This window comes from Larimichthys crocea, chromosome XXI (assembly GCF_000972845.2).
Source record: "Larimichthys crocea isolate SSNF chromosome XXI, L_crocea_2.0, whole genome shotgun sequence".
NCBI classification, from domain to species: domain Eukaryota; kingdom Metazoa; phylum Chordata; class Actinopteri; family Sciaenidae; genus Larimichthys; species Larimichthys crocea.
This window is the reverse complement of record NC_040031.1, coordinates 21,576,268-21,595,857: the sequence shown is the minus strand read 5'-3', so window position 1 is coordinate 21,595,857 and position 19,590 is coordinate 21,576,268. Positions and strand designations below refer to the sequence as shown.

Here is a 19,590-nt window from a genome sequence, read left to right as displayed (position 1 = left end):
GTTACAACATAAGAACAAACCCACAGAGTCAAGGCTTCGTCGTAAAAATGTTATACAGTGAGCTGACTGATTGTACTCTACTTGTAAAAGTCTGATCTATATACAGCTGTGAAACCCAGTGTACTTGTGTTTTGTAACTATGCACCTGTGAAGGTCAAATGAAGCGCAGAGCAGGAAGTGGTATTTGTTAGCAAACTAAGCAACAGATGGGGCTCCTTATGTGGGATGAACCTGGAGTCTAGGTTTATATATATGAGGAGTAAGTGCATCAGAAGCATCAGGGGGAATCTTCACCAGGGGCCTCATGTACAAAGCATGCGTACGCACAAAAAAGTGGCGTACGTCCTTTTCCACGCTCACGTTCAAATGTATCAAATGTGAAACAATCGTAGAAATGTGCGTGCCCCACGCCAATTTCATAGCTGTCGTACGCACGTTTCTACAGCTATTGTTCCTTTGGCGACACTTAGAGGTGACGCTGGGAAACTGTTAATAATGTGAAAACAAGTAGTCATCAGAGTGATGTGCACATCAGAGACACACTTATGAACTATTAACACACCCACGTGTTTGCAATTATATAAGTGGATATAAAAGCATGCGCAATGTGATGAAGAAAATGATATTAACAAAGACAGCGTTAGCGTTGTTAGAGGACCTTGCAACGGACCGCCGTGAGCGATTTAAGGAACGCAAGGATTTACTTGCAAACCATGATAATTGGCTCATAAGACGATTTCGGTTACCAAGGCCAGTGTTACTGGAGTTGTGCGCAGAGCTGCGGCTAGAGTGCAACGGGGGCCGGTGGGCCGGCTGCCTGACTACGCTGGGGTTCCTGGCAACAGGGGCATTCCAGCGGGAGCTGGCCGATCGGTCAGGAGTGTGCCAGTCAACCCTGAGCCATGCCAGCTGTGTGGGATGGAATCATCCGAATGTCTTCCTGGTACATCAGATTCCCGTACAATGCTGTTGAACAGGCCGACATTAAAGCACAGTTTGCAGCGAGAGCCGGTTTCCCTAATGTAATCGGAGCTATTGACTGCACACACATTGCTATAAAAGCGCCATCACAGGATGATTTTTTTTATGTTAGTAGGAAACATTTTCATTCCATCAATGTTCAAATCATATGTGATGCGCGAATGCAGCTAACTAACATCGTGGCAAGGTGGCCTGGTTCAACGCACGACTCATTCATTATGACTAACAGCATGGCTGGGAACAGGCTGGAGACTGGCACGGTGCGCGATGGGTGGCTTCTATTCGTTTAATTGTCCCGTATGTAACGCTGGATTACATACGAAACAATTAAACGAATAAACTCTTTACTTACCCAGAAGCCGTGCCAGTGTGCCAGTGCATATTTGGGCATGTGCGCATTCAAATATCATGTTTTTGGTTTTCTTTATTTTCTGCTGGTGAAATTAGAGCTGCAGAGCTTTCTAACAAGCCCCTGATTGTCTCCCTGTGTTCAGTATTCTTGTCAGTAAAAGCGGGCGTAAAATGTCAGCCGCAGCGCCACACCTGTCCACACCTGTGTGTGCGCTGCTCGGATCCCACGGCATTTCCAGCCTCACACACACGCTCCCACTCACGTCTTTTTTTTTGGTCATATTTATCCCTGTTGACAGGGAACCAAACAGAATCTCCACTTCATTCACTAGAATCTTTAGCTTAGACTCTGTGAAATTCATTTTCTTTCCTTTGTTCATCGCGTTATCTGATCGGACAAAGAGGTGAATCTCAGGTCCAGGGTCTATTTAAATAGATTTGCATATGTAAATGGGGGCGTGGACAGGGAGGAGTTGCACGTGCGCTCAATTCCACGTTGATTGGCATGTACAAAAGAAACGTGCTTGGATCCATGTGAACGCACACTTTGATACATCTGAATATTTTTGTGCGTACGACAGTTTCCGGGTTCTGGCGTACGGCAAGTTTTAGTAGTAAATCCACGCAAGTATTTGTACATGAGGCCCCAGGTCACTAGATCCACCTTTTGCCAATGTGGATACATTCTACTCTTTTAGGTGTATAAACCTTGAGCAGGGCAGTAATTCCCTTTTCTTACCACTTAGTTGTGTTCTAGTTGTTTGACAGATAATGAGTTAACCATTAACTCATGGACTCAGTCCACTGCCTTGTCCTTCAAGATGCTAGATGTCACTTCCCTGCAGGACCTCAGTATGTGCACAGTGACAGTTTCTTGTCACTGTGCATTGATGTGAACACCAAGCTGTTACTTCTGTTTCTCTATTCCCCATTAAAACCATCAAGGAAGAAAGCACCAGTATGCTTTGAATCCCATTCCCTGATGTGAGGCCAACTGATAAATTCAAAACCATCTGGTACCAGCAACATTTGTTTTTGCATCTTGCACAGTTAGATAATTATTCCAACTGAAGCTGCGCTCACAAAGGCAACAGAAGAAACACCTAATCAGAAGATCAGCACAAGACCTTTGAATCTTGGTGGCAACTTGGAAGTTTAGAATTAGGCTGACATACACAAAGCCTAAAGACTTGCCCTAATCTGATGTCTTTAGGTGTTTTGTAATGATACTTCCTCTCCTCCTCACAGGAGGACCAGATAAGATCCTAATAATTAATCAATATATGATCAGATATTAAGTGAGATAACAACACAAGTGTGTTCTGTCTATCAAATTCTCAGGGTGGTCGTGGAGAATGGTGTACGTTTTGTAAGTGCAGACCTCAGATCAGCCAGAGCCTCCGTCTCATCCTCGGGGAGAATTTATTTTCTACCGTCACGTTTATCTTTGCCTTGCACGCACAGAATATGTACAAAAGTACGGAAAGCAAACAAAAACAAAGTTATAAACAGAGTGTAAATCCATACCTATACTTGTTAATAATAATTAAAATTATGAGTTGTGTGATAAACTTGTACTTGTTTTATGTTGTGTCTCGGAGTGTGTAGAAATAATTGTGATGATGTCAAAGTCATGTCTGCACAGTTACATTAGACTAAGCAAAACAGCTGCATGACACACTGGGTTCATTTTAACTATTTTGTTCATCCATCAAACAGATGATTGGCGGTTCAATCCCCCCCACCTCCAGTCTGCATGTCCAAGTGTCCTTGAGCAAGATATTGAACCGCAGATTGCTCCTGATGGTACGCCACTAGTTTGTGTGTGAATGAGATATGTATTGTAAAAGTGCCATGAGTGGTCAGAAGACTACAAAGGTGCTATATAAGTACAGTCCATTTACCATTTAAAACAGAGATGGGCCAGCTGCTTTACTACATGGAAGGCAAATACCATACCATACCTGCCATACTGTACAGTGTACCGGAGGTAACATGGCTATAATAGCATAATAGCTGTACACTCTCATATCTGTTTTCTTAAACATTTCACTGCAGCTGTGTTTCTACATTCATTCACAACTGTTAGTGTTAGTCACAACACGCTTCACACATAATAATTATCTCTGTTCTTAATTATGCTCTATTTCTTCCCTCTATTGTCCCACTGGGATCATTAAAGTTCCATTTTTTTCATTTGGTGTATCAAAGAGCAGCCAGACAACTCCCAGCTGCTGAATCCAGGCTGGCTTATGTGCTATGGGGAGGACTGTTAAATACAGCAGCAGGGTGATGATAAAAAACACAAAATGTCAGGCTGTCCTTGGACGTTAACTAGACTCTCTATTAGCTGGTTTATCTCTGATATGACATTCTGCATAACAGTTTTTCAAACATAAGACATTAAAAGATGTTCTAAAAAGGTGAGTTTGAAGTTTGGAGTCATGTTTTGAACATAGGCAGGGTGGTGCAGTCTCTGATTTGTTTGGGAAGAGAGTTCCAGAGGGAGGGGGCAGCTATGGAGGAGACTCATCCCAGGCCCGGTGCTGGTCCTTAGAGGTGAAGAGGCTGGAGGAGGTTCAAGGTTCAAGGTTCAAGGGGTTTTATTGTAATTTCAACCATATACACAGTACAAAGTGAAACAAGACAGTGTTTCACCGAGGACCATGGTGCTACATAGAACATAGAACATAGTGTAGACAGGGGTAGCAGGGGGCCTGAGTTATGGAGAGTTTTATGTATCAGGAGAAGGACTTTGAATTGGATTGGTTGTGGGGCAGGGAACCAATGCAGTTTCTGAAGGACAGGAGTGATGTGGTGCAGCAGCGAGACTGGGTGAGCAGATGGGCAGCAGAGTGCTGGATACATTGGATTTTATTTAGGATTTGGATGATGTTGCAGTAGTCTGTTCTGGATGTGATGGAGGCATGGATCAAGGTGTCAGCAGCAGAGAAATAGATATCTATTGTAGGACGACTGACTCCATTCTCTCTGAAACCTGAACATATGCACCAGGAGGAGGAGGCGGCGTTGAAGGAGGAATGGAAATGTTGGTGATCCATGATCTTTTTTTACTGCTGTTGCATTGCCTGAAATGTAGGGTTGTTGTGTTGTCCATAATATGGTTGTGTTTTGTTAAATGTGTTTTATTATCTTTTAATGTATTTATGAAAACATGTTTTTTCATTTGTTTAGTTACCTTAGATTTTTTTGCAATAACTGTAACAAAAATAAAACATGACACAACTCTGTCATTTAAACACATTTAATGTGTATTACAGTCCAGCTATACAATAACAATATAAATAGAGTATACATTTAATATATAATGTCTTTCAGATCAGAGCCTTTCTTTGCATAAGAATATTTCACCTTTACTCTAAAGTTATACTTCTGTATCTGTCAGAGTTTCATGTTTCACTTCTAAAAATAAAACATCTGAAGGGCTTCATGAAAAACAACAGGTATCTACAATTCAACAGTTTGATTCCATCATCACAAACTGTAGAACAGCTCTTTGGCTATCTTTCTTACATCTTCCTCTGCTCTCATGAAGAATAGAAATGACACACCTCATCCTCATCTCATCAACATTCTCTAAAAATCTTCCTACAAAGTTCAACTAGAGACAGAGACTGGTTCCACTGTGATCTATCCTGAGTGACAGTAACTGGAATGTTACTTCTGGAAAAGGAGAATTCTGTTGAGTTTTTCAAATCTTTACAAATTAAAGTCCATTCACTCAATCACTGTGTGCTTTCACACCTCACAAACTCAACAAATCTAACTCAACCAATTCGGGTCAAAGCAACATCAGGTACATTTTACTCTGTTACCTCCTGTTGATCCACGCTGACCTGTGATCAGGTGAACGGTGTCTCTGTCATTCGTACGTCTGTTCTCACACTCTGTAACTTTGGGCTCCGGGTTGGGAGAAGTACATAACGCTTTACGGCACACACCACCAACTATTTGAGTGATTTTGGTGAAACTGGATCATATTTTATGGAGAAAATGTTTTCTGGTTTCCCCTCTGATGTCCTTCAGGCTGCTTCGCATCAACTCTTGGCAGTGTTGCCAACTCTCCAATGAAAGTAGCTAGCAGTAACTGCAAAAGACACTGAAATGTTCTGGATACGTCAGAATGCATTCATTTGCATAAAGTGCTTGTGTCATTTGCAGTTAAGGACAGATAACTTTAAGCTTTGGAAAAGAAATCCATACTTTGTAAAGATGCTGGTTTTTCAGTTAATATGGAAAGCCGTTTGAGCATTTATTCAATATCCTTGATATCGGACTTAAGGTCCATGTACTAGTAAGCTTTTTGTCCTCACTAGTAAGACGATATTTCGCACTAGTAGAACTACTAGAGCACACTAGTAGAACGACTGTGTCTTACTAGTAACGTTTTTTACACTACTAGTGCCACTTTTGGCCTACTAGTTCGCAATCAAACCCTACTTGTAAACTACTGTGCTGCACTAGTAACACTACTACGCCCTACTAGTAGGCATGTGTCATGCACTAGTAGCCTCCTGGACCCTACTAGTAGCACCAAAATGCCCACTAGTACTACTAGTAAGTACAAAAATGCCCACTAGTAGTACTAGTAACGTATATTTTACCTTATTAGTACTAATAGTAACAGTGAGAATGCCCACTAGTAGTACTAGTAACATCAAAAATGCTCACTAGTGACAGATATTTTTTTCTTACTAGTGAGCCTCCGAACCCAACATGTAAGGAGTTTGGCTGCACTAGTATGACACAATACACTACTAGTGCGCAACTAGCCCGCTACTAGTGCGCAATTGCACACTACTGGTGCGCAACTTCATTCAACTAGTAAGACATTTCTGTAACATGTAAGACATTTCTGCACACTAGTAGGACAACTTTGGCGTACTAGTAGGACAACTACATCTTACTAGTGAAGCAAAACTGTGCACTAGTTGGCAACTGTGCGCTACTAGTACTACTAGTGACACAATAAAATTCTACTAGTTAACATCTACCGCCTCACTAGTAGTACTAGTAGTGTGCAGATGTCAACTAGTGCACAGTTTTGCTTCACTAGTAAGATGTAGTTGTCCTACTAGTACGCCAAAGTTGTCCTACTAGTGTGCAGAAATGTCTTACATGTTACAGAAATGTCTTACTAGTTGAATGAAGTTGCGCACCAGTAGTGTGCAATTGCGCACTAGTAGCGGGCTAGTTGCGCACTAGTAGTGTATTGTGTCATACTAGTGCAGCCAAACTCCTTACATGTTGGGTTCGGAGGCTCACTAGTAAGAAAAAAATATCTGTCACTAGTGAGCATTTTTGATGTTACTAGTACTACTAGTGGGCATTCTCACTGTTACTATTAGTACTAATAAGGTAAAATATACGTTACTAGTACTACTAGTGGGCATTTTTGTACTTACTAGTAGTACTAGTGGGCATTTTGGTGCTACTAGTAGGGTCCAGGAGGCTACTAGTGCATGACACATGCCTACTAGTAGGGCGTAGTAGTGTTACTAGTGCAGCACAGTAGTTTACAAGTAGGGTTTGATTGCGAACTAGTAGGCCAAAAGTGGCACTAGTAGTGTAAAAAACGTTACTAGTAAGACACAGTCGTTCTACTAGTGTGCTCTAGTAGTTCTACTAGTGCGAAATATCGTCTTACTAGTGAGGACAAAAAGCTTACTAGTACATGGACCTTAAGTCCGATATCAAGGATATTGAATAAATGCTCAAATGGCTTTCCATAAGTTACTGAGGACTTTCTGACCTGGCTGCTCCCTGTGTGAAGGAAACTAGCATTAGCTGTCAGTCAAAAGAGGGACCCTCTTGCTGGAGATTGTTGCTCATTAAGTTGACTAAACAACAATGTATAGCACATATAAAACAGCCTACTGTGTACTCCAAACTGTGTCTGTACCTTCATCAGGAAGAGGTTGGACTGTGTGAATATCTAAAATAATGAGACAGATCTTTCACGTTTGTCACAGGAGAATCTGTTTCTGCTGTTATGTTTCTGTGTTAACTAAGCCTCATCTTCACTGCCTGAATTATCTGGCTCTTCTGACCGGCGCACAGGATTGTGGGACGGCTTGTTCAGATCCTCTGGAGTCATTTCCTTCATCCTCCCGTCCATGCTGAGCTGCATGGGCTGGATCACACCGCACCTTCACAAAGAAATTGTTTAAAAGTAATGTGTGTGTACTAAACGAGTACTGAAAACTGTGCTAAACCAGTTAATTACGGGAAGGAAGGAAGGAAGGAAGGAAGGAACCAGTTAATTACGGGAAGGAAGGAAGGAAGGAAGGAAGGAAGGAAGGCACTAAATGTCTCAGATTCGCTACTTATTCTATAATTATTCTAATAGTAGTTTTTATCATATATGCAGTAAATGTGTATGTTTGTGTGTTTACTGACCTTGACAGTTTGTCAAACATCTCGACCAGCTTCATGGCTTCATATTCTTTCTGCTCCTCTGTCATCCCATCCATAGGATTGGGCTGCTCCTCCTCTACAACTCCTGTGACTGGGTTTATCCTGGAGACAAAAGAGAGAGACAGACAGACAGACAGACAGACAGACAGACAGACAGACAGACAGACAGAGACAGAGACGGAGAAAGGAATCAAAATAACATTATTATTAACATAATTTTTTAAATGAAGCCACTGATCCATCCATCCATTATCTGTAACCACTTCACCCCCTCATGGTGGGGCTGGAGCCTATCCCAGCTGAGTTTTTTCTGGCGAGGGGCGGGGTACACCCTGGACAAGTCGCCTGTTCAAAACCACTGATGTGTATAATTGAACTAAAATGAACATATATCAAAGCTGAAGATCTAAATGTAAAGTTTGGCATTCATATTGTATTAGATGTGCATCTCTTTCTCTACAAAAACAACAACAACTGGTCATCTGCAGCATGAATGCATAGTATTCAGTATTATGTCATCTGTAATGCAGGACCATGAGCAGATGTACCAAGGACACCGGGACACACATGGCAGAGTTCTGTACTCTTCTAGTTACTTCTTGTGCAGATACTGGACGGGTTGTGAAATTTCGCTTTGTGGATTTGGAAAATGATTTTGACCACCAATGAAGTGATATTCTCAACACAAAGTTGCTGTGCAGAAGGAGCAGAGCCTGAAGGAAAAGCTCTGGATTTATCAATCAAACCTGTGATCATGAGCTTTGGTTAGTGAAGAAGAGAATAAAGGCTCAGAGTAGAACTGGTGGCCAGATGAGCTGGTTCAACACTAATCTGGATGCCTCCTGAGGCATGCTCAATTAGGAGGAGACCCTTGATTCTATATTCCTCTGGTTTGGGGATATCTTAGGATACTGGAAGACGTCTGAACAATGTCACTTGGCCTGCTGTTACTGTGAACCTGGATCTAAATGAGCTGAAAACGGGTGGATGATTGTGTTAATAAGAAAATACTGTGACCTACATAATCGGTCATGTTCTTTAGTTAAAGCCACACAAAATCCACTTTAAAAAGGTTTGCAATCAAAAACTGGACACCAGGCACTGAGTTAAAAGTGGTACTGACTGGGCTTTGGCCTCTTTGTACTCTTCTGTCTCGGAGTCTTCGTCTTCAGAGTAGATCCCAGAGTCTCTGCCCCCCCTGAGCAGTCCTCTGGCAGCCAGCAGACCTGCAGCATTACCGTATCCTGTGTACTTAATGAACCTTGAAACTGGACAGAGACATGATATTAATACGATGTCAACAAAACCAATTCAGCAAGTAGTCATACACTTATCAGTTCAGACCTTAACCACGAAGACAGTCTTAAGGCAGTCTTAAGAACAACCCTGTCCATATCCAAAAAAATCAAATCTTCATAACTGTTTGTTATGTAGAACTCTTATGTTGACCTCTTTGGGGTCACTAAAAGGTATTACATAAACCCATTTCTCAAGGGGTGAACAGTACCTGGTCAGTGATTGAATCCTGTCAGAGTAAACATTAAGTCTTACTACAGAGTCATCCAAACATAGATACTAATGGTGAAATGTCCCTCACCACTTTCTTTGCAGAGAACAAACAGGAGCTCAGCGGCACAGTCCTTGATATCAGTGTCAATGTGCGTCATAAGACGGACTAGTTTGTTCCTCAGAGCACTGCCCACCTCTGGCCTGTTCTTCACATCACGCAGTGGGGGCAGCACCTAAACACACACACACACACACACACACACACACACACACACACATATCTGAGATATAGAAACACCAACATATTTTATCTCTTCATCATATATTCTGTTCACCTCAACCTGACCTTGGACCTGAGAAACTTCCTGGTCTCTCGGTGGATGCGGGCACTCTCAGTCAATAAGTTCAGTGACGGGAGAAGGGTCTCTTTAAGCTTATGTCCCTGAGAGACAGACAGCAAACTTCATAATGTCATGATGAAGACAACATCCCAGCTGGAACAGCAAATAAGTCACTTTCATCAAATACATCAAATTTAACATCAGTTATTTGGTGATAACAGAATTGAGAAATATATAAAATGCTCATATTCTACTTTAATAGTGCAAACAAAAAACAAATCTGCAGTGAACCTGGATCTTTTGGCAATTGACCCCTTTGTCCTGCTGGTAATCCAGCCTCGCTCCTTGCACAAGAACGGTAACGGTTAATGGTCAGCTGCTTTCGCAAAAACTCTTTTTGTAAGGGAACATTTTACAGAGTTATAACAAGCAACCTGCAGCATCCAGATGTCATCCTATAACTCTGCCACATAGACGCCATTCACTCATCAGTTAACATACAGCTCCACCTAGTGACAGAGATTCTGATCAGGATGGAAAACACAGCAGTGTATAGTTTGCCCAGCTGTGTTCGAATGCATATGTTTTAACCAAACATGTAGCATATCAGTATGATTCCGGCACATTTTAAAGCATTGTTTCATGTAATTCAGGTTTCTAGTCATGTCTTTTCCATTATCATTAGAGTAGTGGAGGTAATGAACCTGCATGAATAGTATATTGTTTTGTCTTACCCGGTCAAGTCGTTTCTCCATGAATTTCAGCAGCATGTTGACAGCATCCATGTTGACCCCCATGTACTCGATGGAGCCTTGTTGTACTTTGGGCATCAATAGGACATCAAGACAGGGCAGAGGGAGATTACCTAGCAAGTTAACAGTATGGCTGAGAAAAAAAGAGTGAAGGGGTTAGGAGGACGGTGTAACAGAATAATGAAGTTACCAAGGAACAGAGGTGAAGTGTGTGCGTGTGATGTCCAACCTGTAGAACTCCTCAGTGCGCTCCTCTCCATCTGCATGGCTCATAAGACAGTGTCTCAGTATGGCTCCCAAATGTCTGTACGCTGCTGCCTCTTCCTTCACACACACATTACACACATATTGTTGACGAGAACCCATTATAAATGTGTATTTTACAGTGACCACACTAAGGGGTTGTTTTCTGATATTTCTTTGTATATTTATTTTCCTTTTCTGTATTTTCTATTGGCTTTTGCATAAAAAAATGTTCAATCATCAATCATGGATATACATACATATATATATATATATATATATATACACCTCGTCAACCTTGCGCCTAGTTGAGTCAAAAGTAATATTGAACAGTATTTTTAGTATTTCCATGGCGAGCTCTGTCTGCTGCCGGCTTAGTGGGGGCAGTTCTTCAGGTGGGACACCTTCTAACCCTGCCCTTGCAGTCTCCAATGTATCTGGCCAACACAAACCCAGTGTGACATCCAACTGGTTTCCTAGAACAACCACAGGACAGGAGGTTATCAACTTATGCACTATAACTTGATACAGTTGTAAATCATTGGCTTCTTATTACAGACCGTGGTGACCTGGAAGGTGAAGGTAGTAACCTAGAGAGCTACATGGGTCACACAGGAAAAAGGTTACCTAGCAGACTAATGCCGTGAAGCTCCTGAGCCAGCTGTGTTCTGACATCCACTCTGACAGCAGTCAGCAGGAAGGTGAGACGCAAGTCAAAGAAACGCACCTGAGTAGAAGAACACAAATTCAGGAGACTCATTCACTTTTTCTCTGCTCTTCAAATACAGACTCGTCCTCCAACTGGAACTGATACGAGCAGGAATGTAACTGTTACACAGAGTCGTGTTCAGATGCTCTGAACGAGACAGCACTGTGTGGATTTTTCTGAGATGCTTGGTTGATCTCTTTTTTTGGCCTTTTCAAGCTTTATTAGAAAGAGACAGCTAAAGAGTGACAGGAATGTGGGGAGAGAGAGAGAGAGAGAGAGAGAGAGAGAGCCACAGGTCAGATTCAGACCCTGGGCTTCTGCAGCAAGGACTGAGCCTTTGTACATGGGGCGGATGCTCTACCAACTGAGCTAAACACCCTGGTTGATTTTGTTAAATGAAAATGGTCCATAAAAAAAACATGGTTATTGGTTATGTCCTTCACAGTAAGCTGTAAAAATTTGTTTTAAAAATCATATTGGTGCCTGTACTGAAAATATGATATGTGTAAATATTCTGCTCATATTGAACTCATTTGCACCACAGATCCTTTAAAAGACACACATGCTGCTGTATTACTGCAAACTGCTCACATGAAAAGTTTATCATTGTAACAAGGTATTTTAATGTTCATCAAAATATTGATATTACAACATGATGATAGCAAGAAACATGTATTCTATAACTTAAAAGTATTGTGAGCATTCCTCCTAAAAGTATGGTTATAACACCAAACTTTTCACTTCATAACGTGATACTAATTCATTTTTCCTCTGCTGTGGCAGCAACTGGTTAGGATAAGATGGAGGTCTTAAGAAGTTAAGACTGATTTGAAGAATGGAAGATGAGGATGTGTTGGCTTAATAAAATCTGAACCCAAACTGAATCTTTCCAACTGGGATGCAGAATGCAAAGTCAAAGTCCTGTACTTTGAACGTATTTACATATTTCGTACTAAGTAGCACAGTAGTATATAAACTTATTTTGAATGCTTAGCCAGCATACGTGAAACAACAGACAGACAGTGGTGCTGCTTTAAATTGGAATTAATTCATAAAAACATTCATGAACAATTTGAAGGATCCTAACAACAACCAGCGAGTGTTTGCAAAAAACATTATCAACACAGCATTATTTATGATTCTTCCTTCTTTAAAGCTGCAAAGCTTCCCACAGATAATGACATTTGTTATGTTACTGACGTCCATACCTCATGGGTCCAGGTGGGATCATGACACTGCTTTAGCCTCTCTGCCACACCCTTTATCAGCTGTAGATCTGCGGCTACCACCTGCCATCCATTCATCCATCCATCCAAATACACATTTTAGAAAGTAGCACCAACCAAATTTTATAGTCTGAGGAATTCATGTAAGTGTTGTTATGAGGAGACACACAGCAAACTGACCTGTCCTGTCTCACAGTGTAGCAGGATGTTACAGATGGACTTGAGACCCTCAACAATTATATCCTGGTCAGGGTTTTCTGAAGAAGGTGAGGCTTCCTTCACCACCTCACTGGATACTTGTGCCTCCTCTTCCCCCTCTCCTCCACTTTCCACTAGGAAAAGAAAAAAGTCAAACTATATTTAGATAGCTATATTTAGAATGAAAAAAAGGTTCAGACTCTATCATCTGTATTATATCTCTTTAGGTTTTCTGTTTAATAATTCCAGATAAAGTTTGTCTTGTGCTATCATGCATGTAAATCACACTTCGAGCCTTATGTGTAAAACCTTCTACATAGAATCACATAGCAAAGACTGATATGGGTGAACTTAGTTTTCAATTAATATGAGGGTTTCAAATATTTCCCGATCTTCACATAGTGACATTCAATAAAACAATTTTCAGGGACTAAATAGCTACAAATGGACAAACAGCAGAGAGAATATGAAAAGTCTTGTTTTGTAGTTTTGTCCATCACTTTATCAAGAATAGCAAATTAGAGTGAATGCTTGTGTTTTTGTTTTTTTACCCTATCAGATTTCGTTTTAGTGATGTCATCATGTTCCCAGATATCTGAATTTTATGTCACAACCTTTTGTGTTCTTTCATTTTCCAGTGCCAAAAACCTGAAAACTTGAAACTGTATGTAATATTCTGAAAATCAGAACTGTATTTGATCCTCTGTCTGTATACTGTGCTTCCACATTCAGTTGAATTCATTTTCAGTTCATTGAGACACATATCCATCATATATCAACCAGGATGACTCAGTGAGTTCATGTTCCTGCTGGTGTGCATGCTGACTGGACACTTGATGGAACAGAGCCATCTTTAATGTTATTACATTTTTTACACGCTAGCACATCAGCAGCAGCTCAGTCCTTCATCTGTGTCTACACAGGATATGTTCAGGGTGTAGAGTGACATAAAAACACAGACATAAAGCTTCAGACAAAACAATAAAACTATAAGCAAAAAAAAAGAATTTGAATTGAGGATATAATTAGTAATACAATTGAAATGTTACAATTAACATTCAAGGCATTAATGGGAGTTTCATTAGAGAAACAAAACAGAAGTACCAGGAAAGAAACCTGTTTGTGATAAAACCTCGGAGAAGCCTGGGAGAGTTAACAGAAATTACCTTGGTCGTCCGGCTGCCTGGAGGCAGGTGTGGCACTACTGGCCAAAGCGATGCCGGCATAGCGGGCCAGAGTGGACATGGCAGAGTGACTGATGAAGGGATGCAAACAATGTTTGTCTCTGGACAGGATCCGAACTGTTTCTAGACAGGCCAGCTGACAGGAAGGCTGCAACTCCCTGTTCAGGAAACTGAGCACCAACTCCCCAAGATGCTGCGTCACACACAAAATACATCATGTTAGAGAAATGTTCTTTTATTCATAGAAGCAACAGACAACCGAGCACATCCAGAATTTCAATTTGTCACCACAATATAGCTACTCTACTGCTAAATCTACGTGAGAGGACACAGTGAAGCACCAAGGGAACTTTGTGAATCTTCCTGCCCAGTGTGTGCATGTCTTAACCCTGAACTTACCACCATTATCAGCACTAACATGATTTCTATCTGTTCAAAACTAGTGACAAACTGCACCACTGACATATCCCTGCATAATTATTAAAGCCACACTCTTTCCTGTCAATCCATACTGTTAACTAAACAACACAAAATGATAGCTTTGGGCAAAATGATATTTTACTTGTAAAATTGTTGTTTACTAATTGGTCTTCATTTAATTTGTTGTCTGACATTACCTGTAAATGAACCACACCTTGTATTCATGTTCTCTGGCATCTTTTTGTATCTATTTCTCTCTTCTTTCACAACAATTATCAAGGGAGTTGGATGAGTGTGTTCCCATCCAGATCATCTTCTCCTGTACAGTCCCTGTCTGTGATTTCTGCAAAAATTAATCAGTGTCCTCACTTTCCATGTTTCATTTCCATTCTATATGTCAGGAATTCATTATAGGGTGTGGGTAAGTTGGAGATTAACTGTGGGCTCACAGTCAGAAACAGCAAGGTCCTGCTTTGCTGGAGTCCAACACTCCTTTTTCTTTCTTTATAAACCATGACCAACCAAAACCAAAATAAAGGAAAATACTCCAGGAACCTTCAAAGAGAAACTTATCTTAATCTTTTTCACTGACTAATGACAGGAGTGGTGCTGGGAATACCTCTCTGTTCTGCTCTTCTTCCTTGCTGAATGTAAAGCACTGGTTCATCTGAAGGAAGGAAAAGCACAAAGAAAGGTGAGAGGTGAAGAAGAAGAGCAAAAAACAGAAACACCACGAGAAGTCAAGTCAAGAAAGGCAGAAACAAATAGAAAAGAGAAAATATGTGTAAATCACAGACATAGACAAAGAAGCTGTGATGCAGAAAGTCGGTATGTTGATAAAAAGTGATAGCATTTATTCACACACATTAAACAGTGTTTACATGTTTGTGACAGGGTATTGTGTCTTCTGTTTAATTTTCTCTCCAGGGCAAAAGTAGGAAGCAGCATGATGTTTGCTGTATGGAGGTTGGGTGGAGGGTTTGCGGCACACATTTTGACACTGAAGAATGCAAATCTGTCTACCAATAGTCAGTGTAGGAGCCACATTTTAGTGTATTTATCCTGTAAGATGGTGTGTGTGTTTAGTGCATAAAGTGGAAAAGGTGAGTGATGGCAGATGCCATGTTTGACCTCAGCTGATGAATGAATGGCATCTGCAAACTTTACAGTAAAAGTTTAATGACACTGAATGAACCGCATTCTGTTTATTTGCAATACATTCTAAGCAACAATACTCTGTGGAATCATTTTTGGAAAGAAGAATGTAAGTCTGATATACTGCACACTCACTTTCCATGTGGCAAAAATAAGAAAGTTAGAAAAAGAAAAAAAAGAGAATTCTGATGATAGCTGACGATTTGTGAATACAATTCCACAGAAATATTCACCACAAGTTTAAAACTGGAACTGAGACTTTAAAATAAAAAAACACTCTAAAGACATTAAGCTGGTTTCAAATCTGCGTGACTTTTTGTTTTTGTCACTGTCACATATTTATAATGATGTTGAAAATGTTATCGACCGGTTTACTTCCTACGCATCCAGCAGACACAAAAAAAATAAGCATTTATTTGGAACTGTATTTGCGTACAGCTGTCCAATATTCACTCTCCTATTAGCTCTGATTTGGTCTCCAAGTCCTGAGAAAAAATATCTGGCTCCATATTGTTAGCAGCTAGTATGATGTTTGGTCTGTCCAGGTCTTATACAAGGTGTTATCATAGCCATTTCACTGACAACTGCTCCCTGCTGCTACTGGAAACAAGGCTGCCGACACAGAGTAAAATAATGAGCTAAAAAAGACAGAAAAGCTGTCTATTTCTCTCTCTGTCTGTCTCTCTCGCTCCCTCACTCTCCTGATCTCTTTATGTCCTGTGCAGCTGTCCATCAGACGCAGACTACCAGCCTTATCGCAGCTAACATTATTTTCCCTACTCTGACCAAAGATATGGACACATACACAATGATCAAAGATAACATTTAGTTCTCAGTTCTCACTGAGACTCAAACAATCAGAAATCTACATAACCAAAGTCAATTTTTTATTGCCTCTATACAAATTCATTTATTAACATTCAAATTACAACAAAAACTAACGGTAGCTGTCATGTTTAACCTTTAATTAGGCACAGTGTGGGGACACGGTGTGTCATCGATGAGGAGCAGCACACATTCTTGCATATTGGAAATGTTTAGCAGTTGATTTATACAATTACGTTCTTGTAATGTAAATGTAATGTAACACAGTGGGCTGAACAAGCTGCAGGCTAACAGCAGAGGATACACACTGGGGAAGGTATAAAACAGCATGCAGATTAGACAGTCTCCTCCAACACTAAGCTCCTCACATAGGATTTGACTGGACTGTAGGAGACTCTATTTGTGTATCAGAGAATCTAATCCCATTGCCTTAAAGATCAACTCCCACACAGCTGTGGCTGACAGAACCATGCAGCAGTGCTCACGTGTGGTTTGCAGACCAGAAATCGCAGAAATCTCTGTTGCCACACTCACTCAGCACTCCTGTGGCACACTTGGATATGGTTATGTGGCACACTTATGACACATTTGGACAAAGATCTCATGAATTATTATTATCCTAAATGATTGATGGGCATGTTATAGGTTGTGACAATGACATCCTCTACTTTAAAACAGATAACTGCCCCCGTCATGACACAGTGGGTTTGTGGAGGATTGCCTTGCCGTAACTTCTGATACCACCCATGGACGGACCCCCTTTCTGGAGGCGATCGGAATCCACCTGTTGTCAGTTTTAAGTGAGGATGTGTACCTCAAACATGTTGTCAATCTCAAATCACAAGCTTGTTCTACCTACATTCCCTCATATGTCTCTGCCAAAACCTTTTCAGTTGGATCTCCATCTCCTCCACTGTCATCTATCTCGATTGCCCAGCAGCTCCTGGAATGCAGTGCATAATATCTGTCCTGCTGCCTGCATCCTGTTTAACAATTATACTTCTTTTTTAAATCAGTCTGAATTCTTTAAATAGGATGGCCTTCACCCCAACCATACAGCTGAAAGTCTTTTATCTTACATGGAACTTAATGGAACTGGACTTTACATTCATGCATGTCAGATCCCTCCTCTGTGGCTCTTTCTGAGGTTTCTTCCACCTTTTTCCCTGTTAAAGGTTTTTTGTGGACAAGTTTTTTCTCACTTGAACCGAGGGTCTAAGGACAGAGGGTGTCACTACCTGTACAGATTGTAAAGCCCTCTGAGACAAATGTACTTTGTGACTTTGGGCTATACAAATAAAATTGATTTTGATTTGATTCTACCTTCTCTTCTTTTTTCTTGTTTTAAGAAAAGCAACTTAACCTTTAGTACATGGAATGGCAGTACTGGCAATTTGAAGTTAATTCTGTGTCTCGTGTTGTTACCAAGGGCCTCGTTAAAGACATTTGGCAACTAATCAACTTTTAGTTGATACTTCTCTTGACTTATCCCACCAATCTGGACATACTTTTCATAGCAGCACAAAATGTGGTAATCTGTTCTCTGGAGTTGGAGTTGTATGCCGCTGTTTATTGCTTTATCTAAACCCAGTGGATCACACATACATACACTAAGGTGTAACAAACTGTAATTATCTTATCCAATGCACACAAAGCTGACACTAGTCTGACACACAGGAAGTAGGTTATTGGTATTAGAAGTCTACAGTTGCACAAAATCAAACGCAATGCTGGTGAAACGTGAGCAGTGCATTATGTGCTGCATACAGAAATGACTTTACTGGGTTTTGGTCCATTTTAGGGATCAACGACACACACCTATATGTTTAATTTGTCCCTTCTGACTCATAGAATGGTTTTCAGGTGTGTGTGACTATACCATGACCTGCTATCGGGCGACACCATTCTCCTTCTTTGCTGTATGTGTGTTACCATTTTCCCCATCGCTATGTGAAACAACAAGCTCCCAGCTAGCAACATACATGTTGAAAATGCCAATGTACCCTACACCTAACCTGGTCACTGACGGTAAACAAGCTAGCAGCTGTTACCTCTTATTCTGTCGGGATTAAACCATTTTAATGCCATGGCTTGTCCTCCCACGTGCAAATGAATCACCATTGCTGCATCCCGGACTTAACACCCAAGCTGACTGTGAAAAATCTGCAGTGACTTGTTTATAAAGCTTGTGTATAGGAATACAACTGGTTGTCCAACACACCACTGTTCCTATGTACTTTAAGATTATAGATGTCTGTATATAAATGGCCATGGACACTGTGCTCCTTATAACAAGTATAACAAGTGATGGCTATTCCATTGTGTGTAACCAATCAAACAGCTGGAATAAATGGCTATGCTGTGACATCATGTAACTGAGCCAGGAGTCAGGTAGAGAGCACTCCATGTAACACATGTTATGGTGTTGTGGAGTGGAATAAATGAGTCCTTCTGAGCTGTATGACAGGCAGCAGTTTATTTGGACAGACACCACAGTGTGTGTGTGTGTGTGTATGTGTGTGCATTTAGCTGTGTTTTTACATGTGTTGTGAAACTGCTGCACATGTTTTCTTTATTTGCTTGCTTTCTGTCTATTTGCATGAGTGTGTGTGTGTGTGTGTGCAGTGTGTTGAGCTTCAGGGCCAAGAGACAGATATTTTTCTCAGGCCAGAAACAAAGAAATCCAGAGATAGATCCAAAACAATAAAGAAAGAAAGAAAAATTAATTAATAATAATGAATGCCCTCAAGTGGATAGAAATGGAACTTTAAGATCTTCAGTATTGTGTAAATAATTCATGAAAATAGTGTCACATATGACTGACCACATTTGCTAACTGTTAACAACTGTTTATTATTATTATTATTATTATCATTTATTTTTTAAATCACAGCTGACACGATGAAGGCCTGAAGCTTTAGCGCTGTCAGTAACAATGCATTTGGCACAGAGGAGAACTGCAACTTGATGTTTCAGTGTTGATGTTGCTGATGTTTACCTCCTGGTTGTAGCTCTGTAGAGCAGTCAAAGCTGCGTCCTGTCCTCCCGACTCCATTTGCTCTATGATGCCATTCAAATCCATTTTCATCGTCATTGAGCTCGTGGCTTTGAGCTTCTCCTCAATTCACCGTCTGTTTAATAGTCAGCTTGTACACACGCTATGCTTTGACACCACCCACCGACGACTGCATGATGTCTTAATCCCTCAGCCGGCGAGAGGCGATTAACCGAGAGGATTTGTGCAAGACGAATGCTGCG

At 40.8% G+C, this 19,590-nt stretch overlaps 1 protein-coding gene across 1 annotated transcript; it reads right to left on the bottom strand.

Annotated features, from left to right (window-relative positions):
- Positions 1–4,692: 4,692 nt before the first annotated feature.
- On the bottom strand, positions 4,693–19,590 carry ric8a (RIC8 guanine nucleotide exchange factor A). The gene is made up of 14 exons (XM_027273104.1): positions 19,331–19,590; positions 14,972–15,019; positions 13,915–14,125; positions 12,731–12,882; positions 12,533–12,613; positions 11,243–11,342; positions 10,904–11,091; positions 10,602–10,696; positions 10,355–10,505; positions 9,626–9,721; positions 9,368–9,512; positions 8,894–9,038; positions 7,753–7,872; positions 4,693–7,502 (listed from the first exon to the last, which is right to left on the bottom strand). Exons 1-14 carry the CDS (start codon positions 19,424–19,426, stop codon positions 7,361–7,363), a joined length of 1,770 nt encoding a protein of 589 aa, XP_027128905.1. The 5' UTR covers positions 19,427–19,590; the 3' UTR covers positions 4,693–7,360.

What these genes read in the sequence shown, in the direction of transcription:
- ric8a (XM_027273104.1), bottom strand. Translation starts at nt 19,426, where the DNA reads ATGACGATGAAAATGGATTTGAATGGCATCATAGAGCAAATGGAGTCG. An exon ending in TGGAGAAACGACTTGACCGG is followed by an intron (nt 9,722 to 10,354) that starts GTAAGACAAAAC and finishes TCTGTCTCTCAG; the next exon opens with GGACATAAGCTTAAAGAGAC. An exon ending in GGAAGTTTCTCAGGTCCAAG is followed by an intron (nt 9,513 to 9,625) that starts GTCAGGTTGAGG and finishes GTGTGTGTTTAG; the next exon opens with GTGCTGCCCCCACTGCGTGA.